Consider the following 10452-nt stretch of genomic DNA (forward strand, 5'->3'; position numbering starts at 1 on the left):
AATTTTTTTAAAAACAAGTACTCATCCAGAGAAAGTTAGTGGAGGGAAGAAACAGACCAAAAAACATGTTGTAACGATGAGAAATTACATTTCTCCTCTGGCTTGCACAGAGACAAAAGTGGAACCACATCCAACTCTCAACTTTATTCACCTGAGTGAAAACAACTAACACAAATGCTCTAGTCACTGTTATTCTGAACAGGAACCAGTGCAGAAAGATCAAGCCTCACCCATGTGCACAATGTTACACACACATTCCATATTCGCTTCTCAGGGTCAGTTTGCAGGATAGTACCACACACACACCCCCCTAGAGAAAATTGCACTTTTTCTACTTCACTAGAGGAAAGATGTTTTGGAAAGAGATCAGGGCCTGAGAGTACCTTTGCCAGGCACCACAGATCCACAAAGACAAGAGGTAAAGTAAGCAGTCATCATTTCTATTTCCACTTTAAAGAAAGAGCTGCCACTCCAGCAGCCCTTCAGCTTTATCACACACCAGCCATTGCCCTCAGCTGGCTCACCAACACGAAAGCAAGGCCCACACACAGCTTTTGGTGGCTTTCAGCCTAATCCCCACTGAATGCTTTCCTGTGTGCTTCCAGGTGGCAATTGTTTCATGTCCAGAGATACCAGGCATGGTTACCTCTGCCACACAGAGAACGGCCTGTCTTTCTCCCTGTCCTTTATCCGTACACTTGCGTGGCTGCTAAAACCCCGACACAGAGTGAAAAGAACAGCCCCTAAGTCCTCCACTGGCTCTCAGCCTGCATCATGCCCAGCTCTCATGTTTGCACGGCCGGCCAACTGCTCCAATCCATGCCAAGCACCTCCCCATGCACCTGCAAGCACACTGCCTGCTGTGCCCGCTCTGCCCTGCCATCGCACACAGGCACAGTCAGTGTCACCTTACACCCCAATCTCTTCCCCACTAGCCCTACCATGAGCAGGGCAGGCTCCAGCAAGGAAGTGAGAATGGGAAGCTTTGTCCCAAAGCAGAGGAGCACGCACTCTTTGCTCTAGAAGTAATCTCATTTTGTTGGAGCAGCTTTGGGCAGACCCCAAGGTAAGCTGCATACCTTAGGAGCCATGACAAGAATACCTGGAAACTCTTGCTACCTTTCTTCCACAGATATCAGCAGTGGTCCCCAAGCCACAACTCCCAGGCAACAAGATGACTTGGGTTCTGAAAACAACTGTGTGAGCAGGACAGGAGCTACTCACAGAGGGTTGCACAGACCCCTGCAAGGGAAGAGCCTCTGCTCAACCCTTCCTATGAAGCTGAGCAGCACCCAGACATTTACAGCAAGACAGATGCAGCCATGTCCACCTGAAGTTCACACACAAAGAATGAACTCTGTGTGCAGAAGTACGGCTAATAGTTAAATGCTTAGTTTGTTCCCTTATTTTACCATCACCACTATGTAGGAACACTGGGCTAGAGAAATCAGTTTAACTCCCTCTGATTTGACAGCTCACTCTCAAACAGGACTCCAACTTTATAACTATGGCAGCCTGAATCCACATCCTGCCTCCATGATATGCTTTTTTTTGCCAGGCCCAGCACTGAATCAGCAGCAGCATTCAGTAAAGCCAGCAAGAGCAGCTCTTGTAATTTACATATGTAAAGGGCTACCTAATTCATTTATACCCTCAGATGCCACCTCCTCTATTTCAGGATGCTAAACTAGATAATCCACAGGAGTGGCAGCTCAGAGACACTACAAGAACCTCCAAAGGATTGGTATTCAATCCTTTAAATCCTAAGCCTAAAAAAGGCCTCCAAACCCAGAATCCATCCAAACAAACTGCAGTGTATGAAGAGGAAGAGAATGAACCATTCTCAGAAGAAATCTGCCAGGTCAGCATGCCCAAAAGCCTGGGAAACAGCTACAGAAGGCACTTTGTGAAGCTTGCAGATTCCAGACATCTTGTCAGCGAGAAGTCACCAATGTGGATTTGGTCTCTACCTGAAAGCACAATAGTTTCAGTTCTGGGCAAGTGCCAGAGGGCAGCACAAAGCCCTGTGTTCTACTACAACTACCAGCTTCCCCACCTGACATATCCCAAGCACCAAGAACAAAGAGCATGCCACCCACTCAGACTTGTCACCACTGGGATCGCACGGAGCTTGGCTTGTTCCAAGCCTTTTAGCTGGGGTACAGTGTCTCCAGAAACACAGAGGGCAGCTCTCCCAGACACACTGTACTGCAGATCAGCATAACCCCAGGGACAGGATCAGGACTGTCACAAGCAGCTATTGAATCACAAGTGCCAAACTCTCTTCTCCCTTCCTCTGGCCTTTGTAGCTACAACAAGCTCCAGCATCTTTTCTACACTCCCAGGCTCACCAATCCCCTCCTTCCTATGTGCACCTTGGAAGGGATTTTCTACTGCCCCAGACCTTATCACTTCAAGGACACATTCTGCCTTTTCCCAAGGACACAGACTTATTTAGGGCCTTCCACATGGAATTATTTCTTCTACCCCTCGTTTTCACCAGCTCTTAATGTACTTGCTTGACAAGGAACACAACCCAAGGCAAACACAGGCTCTGCTGACTCCCACATACTTGAAGGCACATCCTGACTTGAGGTGAAAGTCCCAGGAACACTTGGCAGAAAGGAAGAGGACAAGTGTTAGACCTGGGCAACGGAAGTGTAGAAGTGCAGAGAATTCAACAGAAAAGTGGTAACCAGTTTGGAATCCAGCCACCAGCAGGGTTTGTATTGTGGAGAGCAAGGTAGACAGGAGTCACCCACTTACACTGCTCTTTAGAGTAGGAGATTGCTAAGGCTTTGGAAAGGCCCTGGCATTAGAAGGCTTGTTCATTCCCATCTTCAGAAAGAAGGAATGCTGACCAAATTGCCATTTCTCCAGTCCTTGCATGGTCCCCTTCAAGTACAGTACAACAGAAGCACAGCAAAGGAGAAAATCCTCTCCAGCCAAGTCCATGAACATTTCATCTGTGCTTCAGGGAGGGCACAGAGCGGAACAAGGAGAAACCCAGAGTGAGCAGAGGCCTGACATCAGAGTACAGTCATCCCAAACTCAGTGCACTGGAGGGTAGCACGGCCCTCACAGACAGGAAACAAACACCATCAGCTATTGGACATGTAGGCAGAGCTCCTGTAACCACCACAGCAGCAAGGGTTTGGAACTGGATGACACAGCAAGGAAGCCTTCTTGATTTATCAGGACTAAACTTCAGAACATAGGGTGGACATAGGATCCTGAAGAACATACAACAGCTTCTTCTATTTTCTAAGGAGGCCTTGCAGTTGCCTTGAAGAGTTTGGGGAGATAAGAAGCAGAAAGAAGTGGAACAGCCTAGACATGCTACAAGTTCAAGACACATTCTGAACCAGTGGGTGAGAAGAACGACCATGCAAAGACCTCTTGTGCTGTTGCCACTGACACTGCGTAGCTGCTTTTGTGTCTGAAGAGCAAGGCTGGGCACCAAGCTGCTCTGCACACCTGCTGTCTCAGTGGGGTGCCCTAAGAATAAACACATGCATTGCTATGACCATGATTTTCCCTAAAAGCGGCGGTTTGGCTTCCCTTGCACTCATCCAACCAGATGTCCATAAGACCACCTTTCCTCACAAGAACTTCCTTATTAGAGCAGGCAGACAGCAGGAACAAGCTCCTTCCCTCCCAACAGACGGTATTGCAGGGTGCTCTAGCTGCCAGCTTACTCCTCTGGACACCTGATCCTGCAGCCCTGTGACCGCTGAGGGCACTGATCCAGGTTCGGCAGCTCCTCCACCAAGGCAGGGAACTTTTCCAACTACATCTGCACAAAACATCTCCCCACCCACCTCTATTTTCCACCACAAAAAGCAACTTTACCACTTCCAGGGAGCATCAGAAGGTTCCCCATGAATTACATTCACATCTCCATGTATATACATAAGGATATTCCTCCTTCCATTGACTGGGCTGTAGCTACTGAGCTCCACAACTTTTTCCCCAGGTAGGGCCTCTGCAGGAGGTACAAGTGACCATCTCCTTTCAAGGGAGGGACTGGAGTTTTGAGATGCCCCAGATGCTACGAAGCTGTGCTTTGTGTCCCTGGGGAGATTCATTCTCTCTTCACACAGTCACACAAGACAGCATCACATATACTTCCCCTAGGATTAAGCATCATGATTCATGCTTTGATGAGCATAAACTGGCATTGCTCTGAGGACTCCATAGACTCTTAAACTGGTTGATTTCCCTCTCTCAATCTGGGATTTGGTATTAAGACTACACAAACACACACAAAATCTCCATGACCAGTCCTTAAGGCTTTGCGTGCACATAATCAAACTGCAGAAGCACAACATTTAAGATGCTGCTGTTGCTGATTATCTCAGTTTCAACAGGTGAAAGGCTTTGGTTGGGTTTTTGTTGTTGTTGTTTTCAGTTGGTTGGGGGTTTTTTTCTCCTTCTACCCAATGGAAAAAGCCTCTACAGTTCTTTGGGGTATTTCCTGGTGGTCACATGGTGACAGCTGACAAGCAAATCTTAATGTCAAATAACTGTTACTTCATCTCAGGTCAAGCCTGAGATAGAGCCCTGGCCCTAAGATACCAGTTAAAAATAATTAAATAACTAAACCCTGTAAACAACCCAGGAAGAGCTCTCCACAGAACATCTCAAACAACATTACTCAGCCTAGCAGATCTATGGCCCTTCTGTATTCTTAATACTGGAAGCTTTATCTTGCTTTATCATTTTCTGCCAACTTTGTCACGCTTTAGGAGAACAGCTAACTTCCACATGGGGGTTTGAAAGCCAGTTTTGCCTTTGACAGCAGAACCCACCTCTTCCCCCCAAAATAGAAGCAATTCAGCAGTTCCAATTCACCCACAGAAAGCTGTGTAGGACAACGTTCACATGCCACACAGACAATTGAGATGCTGTTGGTTAACTATGAGTCAGAAGCACAGACTGGGACCTTAGCATCAGCTCAAAGACAGCTTTTCAGTGACTACAGCTTCATATCCCATCATTCATCCAGGTTGCTACACTCTCAAAGCAGGCACACAAATCCCATACAGCTCACCAATATGAGATGATTCAAGACTCTTAACAAAAATATATCCTCTACTCAGTATTAAAGCTTTAAGAATCCAACAGTGGTTGCTTTTTAGCATTCCTTGTGACTGAAGAAGAACAGTCTTATCATGTCACATAAGCCAGTTTTCCTCATCCAGGCCAGTGACTTAAGGACTTATATAGACAGGTAACCATCCTCAGAGCTCCAGGCCTAGTTTGTGAAAAGCTGCAGGATTTGAGGCATGCATAAGGAGACTGCAAAGCCAGCACAAAAGAACTTTTCACTTGCCTGGCACACACAGGTGCATTTCCTGGTGTGATACACTCCAACAGCCCCAAGAGAAGACACAGGTATGACAGGAGGCCATTTTCCAGAAAACCCTTGAGGCAAGAAGTGATTCACTGGAGTATGAAGCTACAACACTGAAGTATGCACAGTCAAGTAACATGTAAACACATGAGACTTTGCTCAATAAACCCTGATAGCCACACAGATTATTCTAGTGAAAAAACAGCAATGCTTTTTCACGTCAGCAAACAGAAGAACCTCATAGCTGGAGAGAGCACTTCAGATGCAGGACAATATCACTGCTGTAGCCCCGGACAACAAATCCAAGATCTCTACAACTTAATGGTAAAGTGCTTATCAAGAGCTAGGCGAGGTCATATCAGACCGTAAATACCTCTTATATAAATATAAAGTCCTCTGCCTAACTAATATGCATGCCCAACGTTCTTTATTTGGCATTCTCAAATGCGCCTTTGAAGCTCACAGTGTGCTCCCAAGGCTGCAGATCCTTTAGTCAGGGCTTTCAGTTCAACATTAGCCCATAGCAAAGCCTTCCTGCCCTACACAAATGATGACAGCGTGATCTTAATTCAGGGAGAAGGCAGAATGAGTTCAGAGGTAAGCTGAACAGATGCAGAGGCCAGAAGGAAAAAACTCAAAAAGAAACCAGTAAGTGGGATCTTACACGCTGAAGTCAAGGAAAATTTCTTTTCTCTCTGATCAGGTTCTCAAAAAGATTGGAAACAAAGAAAAACCCAAAGGAATGAGTTTTTTCACTCCTCCCCAGGAAGTATTTGTCTTTGCACAGTAGAGTCTCATTCTGTTCACAGCCAGGTACACAGGCATGAAGGCCCTAACCTTACCTACACACAGCCAAATAAGCAAAGCTTCTGCAAAATTCCCTTCTGCTTATCATCCATCAAGAGACACTATTTAGCATTCCAGTCTGATGGACAGGGCAACAGGCAGTGCAGGGTAGCAGTTTCCATAAGACTCAAAGCCCATGGGCTATAACACCTGCTCTCAAGCAGAAAACAGCCGCATAGCAGACACACATACTTCGGACCCTACAAGAGCCTGTACTAGATTGAACTGCTCTCCTAGTACAGGCTCGGCTGTACCTTCTGCCCTGTCCCCTTTTCCCCCTATGATTTCATTCTAACCTCTGGACCTCTGCCTGGAAGCTGCACTGTCAAGAGAGTTTATGATATGGACAAAGTGCAGGAATACCATGTGCCAGCCACGCACCCCATTTGCTTTTACTTTCAGAAGTCCACTCTGTGGCCTTAGAGTTGCTCTCCACCCAAGGTATATGCCAGTCACGTAGGTGAGTCAGAAGAAAACTATTTTAGAGACATCAGACTGAAGACTGAACTTGAACACCCAAGATCCAAGCCCTGGCTAGTTTTAAGCATCACAGTTTGCCCTCCTTCAGAAGGTAGGTGAGTGCTGCCTCCTAGAAGGTGGCCCCTAACTGAGGGGTGACCCACAGTACCTCATAGGGAGTGGGAAAATCTATTCCAATTCACAGAAAGCTCTCTACCAGGCTGGGTGCCTCCCCGAGGTACCTTAGGGCAATCCCTGGCACCCTGTGGATGTTCTGGACATATAAATAGCAAGGGCAAGGTAGACATGATAACAGGCTTGCTCAGCACTTGAGCAAGGCAAAGGATTTGGGCACTACCATCAGCCTGTCTCACACTTGTGCCACACCTTCGAGTGGCACGGGGACCACCCCCTTAGGGAACTAATTGGGCAGTCGCCTCTTCAATAGAGGTAACAGTAATTAAAGCAACCAAACCCCTGGCAGCTATCTGTAAACGGATCCCTACTCAAGAAGGGATTAGGGGAGGCCTTTTCCCTTGTCCACGATAAAAGCTGGCACTATGGCATTATTACAGCTTTTGAGACCTCAGATGGGGGTCTGAACAGCTGTTAAAAGCTTCCCATCAGGCTCCAGAAGTTACAGTTGCGCTTCATTGGGCATGCCTGTAAACAAAGTAGTCAGGAAAGAAAATTTTAAACATAACTGCACAGAAAAAGCTAACTTGTGCTGCATGAAGGCTACATCTCAAAACTCTACCTGTCTCCAAAGAAAAGAAAGTGCTGTGGAAAAACACCTGCCATCAAAGTGAGAGGACTTCAAGCAGTAGACAGCTCTGGCTTCCCTCGGCTCTAGGAGAGGCTCAGAATTCTGAGACTATATAGACCTGATTCTCTGACACCACATTTCCCGTTCAAGTTTAAGATACTTTTCTGCATTTGTATTCTCAACATAAAAGCTTCCAAGTACAGACTCTATCACGTGTTTGTTGACTTCCCCCCACATGAAAAAAACAAAAAAAAGCCAGGAGGCACTACAGACCATTTTCTTCAGCTGTTCCCCAGGCACAGGGACACTCTACACTGTGTGTCTGCTTAAGAGATAACTTTTTAAGGTTTATTCTGTGACTTGAAAAGAGAGATAACATCTATCTGAACTGGAGACCTAGCTCTTGCAGAGGGCAAGAGAATTCCTCGGTGCCCAACACCCTAAGGAATAACCCTCTTCCAGAAATAAACATGCAGATGCCCTACTCAGAGATGCTGTCCGACTCTCACCTGTACACAGGTGCTCGGTGTCTCCACCTCCAGATGCTTTGCCTCCCGTTTGCGGCCACCAAGAACTGGTGCCCCCATGGCAAGAGGCTCCTCTTCTCACCAAGAACCCCGCCAGACCTACACCCAAGCAAGCCAAACCCACGAAGCGAGCCCAACAAGCTCACATTACATGAGGGGTGGGGGTGTATTTGTGTGTATGTCAGAACCGGGACCCCTGCGCCGACTTTCTACTGTCGGGGCCTCCTTGACCTCAGCCCCCCGTCAGGGACCGGGGGAAGAGTGCGGGGGGGGGTGGGGAATGTGTGTGCTAGGGGTAAAAGGTCTTAAAAACAAAGCGCCGCTCGCATTTCGGGAGCAGGAGGGCGCAGAGCTATTTCCACGCACACACACCCCCCTCGCCACTCAGTAATTAAGAAATTAGCAACAGCGAAAGAAGAGGCGAAGGAGCGCCGGGCTCGCCCCGCGCTTACCGAGGCAGGCGCCGCTGACGAGGGCGGTGGCGGTGAGCGCCCCGGCCGAGGCGCCGTACACCTTCTTGGCGTTGGCGACGAGGAAGGGGGCATGTTCCTGCAGGCAGCTGGCCACCCCGATGTGGTACACCCCTAGGAAGCCGCAGCCGGCGAAGGAGATATTCCAGGTGGAGTCCGGCGGGAACATGGCCTCCGCGCCCCGCGGGAGGCGGGGGGGCCGTGCGGGGAGCAGCGGGGGCAGCCGCGGCGGGAGGGGAAGTCGCGGGTCTCTTCTCGCACCGCCTTGGGACAGGCAGGAGATGCGGGAGGCGCTGCTGCCGGGCTAGGGAGGCTAGAACACGACAAGATTTGCCGCTGGCTTACCCGCCGCGGAGGCCGAGCTTATATGCGGCGGCCCGGCCGTCGGGCCCGCCCCCGGCACGGCCACCGCCCCTCCGCAGCCCCGGCTGGGGCGGGATCGCCCGGCCCCTCCTCCCAACCCTTCCTCCGGTGAACCCCGTTCCCGGCCCGTGGGTACTGGGGGCAGTCACCGCCCGTCGAGCTACTAAAGCCGTGCTAGCGCCGCTCCGAAGCGGCAGGGGCTGAGCCAGCTGCTTCTCGCAGCATCCCAAGCTTCGCCCTGTACCGGAGCAGCAGGCTGCTCTCCCCCCACTAAACAAGCTAATTATTGGAGGCTTCTGCTCCAAGTCCTTGGGGTTTCCTTGGTTTTTCGGGAGATGGGTAAGAAACGTGAGAGGAAGGGAAAAGCTTTCCCCTTCCACAAAAAGCTGAGGAGCCAGAAGTAGGCAAGACTTGGCACAGCTACATCGTAAGAACTGGGAAAAAGGCAGCACCCCCTTAACAGCTTTCTCTGCCTCAAAACTCTTAGAATCACAGAATATCCTGAGTTGGAAGGGACCCCCAAGGATCATTGAGTCCAACTCAACCCTTCACAGGACACCCCAAGAATCACACCACATGCCCAACAGTGTTGTCCAAATGCTTCTTGAACTCCTCTGTTTGGTGTTGTGACCACTTCCCTGGGGACCATGTTCCAGAGCCCAACCACCCTCCAGGTGAGCAACCTTTTTCTAGTACCAATGTAAACCTCCCCTGACACAACTTCAGGCCATTCCCTCAGGTTCTTCCACTGGTCATCAGAGAGAAGAGATCAGTGTCTCCCCACTCACTTCCCCTCAGGAGGAAGTTGTATACTGTTATATACTACTCACCAACACACACACAGTTGCTTGCCTTTGCTAACCTTCCCTCAACCTTTTTTCTCCATATGCGTCTAAGCTCATCTAAGCTCACCAAAGCACGTACCTTTGGTCAGGGCAACTGCAATTTTCAGTAGTGCTTCTGCACAAGCAAGCCCATAGTGTATCAGCTCACCACAGAGCACCATTGGGTGAAAGGCCAGTGCTAGCAGGAGATCAAAATAGCTTTCAGAAGCTGCAAAGATCCCTTGTCATAAACAATACAGACTACAGTCATTCAAACAATTAATTATGAAAGTTTACAGGGATATCAAAAGCATCAGCATAACAAGAAGCAGACTGCTCAACTCAGAGCGACAAAGCAAGAACAGCAGGAGGGAGGTTTGGGGGATACAAAATAAAAAGCACAGATAGTTTTTTAATGGAAATAACATTGGGTAAAAGGGCTTCCTACAAAAGTTTAAAAAACTACTTAATTCATCATGGCATAAAGATCTTTGGATTAGTTTTCTTATAACCAGTCAAAAGTTTCTCATTAGGGATACTGTTATACCTGTCCTTAACAGCTCCCAGACTAAACAATGCCAGGCTTTCCTCCCCACGGGAATTTCACCAATTATGTTAGTGGAGGTCATCCAAGTAGCCCCTCTCCTGTTCCTTCCACTCCAAATATCCTTTCAAATGATACAACATAGGCTGATACCCTCCTCACAGAGAGGCCATCCAGGTTGCAAGAATAGCTGTTCAATGCCTCAGTCTATTGCCTCACAGTCAGGTGACTGAAGTTACCAAATTCAGCAGGTAACCCTTGTATAAATCTAATATTTGAGGTGAAGTTAGGCATCAC

The 10452-nt window shown here is 48.5% G+C and overlaps 1 protein-coding gene across 1 annotated transcript in view; it reads right to left on the minus strand.

Annotated features, from left to right (window-relative positions):
- The window catches only part of PNPLA2 (patatin like phospholipase domain containing 2), a 30074-nt gene extending 21288 nt beyond the window's left edge, over positions 1-8786 (minus strand). The window contains exon 1 of the mRNA XM_027727698.2: positions 8407-8786. Within this exon, the coding sequence (XP_027583499.1) occupies positions 8407-8593 (187 nt within the window). The 5' untranslated portion in view covers positions 8594-8786. The remainder of the gene's footprint in view (positions 1-8406) is intronic.
- Positions 8787-10452: the final 1666 nt, after the last annotated feature.

The sequence above is a fragment of the Pipra filicauda genome, unplaced genomic scaffold (assembly GCF_003945595.2).
Source record: "Pipra filicauda isolate LSUMZ 115617 unplaced genomic scaffold, ASM394559v2 scaffold217_size2002032_pilon, whole genome shotgun sequence".
In the NCBI taxonomy this organism is placed as follows: domain Eukaryota; kingdom Metazoa; phylum Chordata; class Aves; order Passeriformes; family Pipridae; genus Pipra; species Pipra filicauda.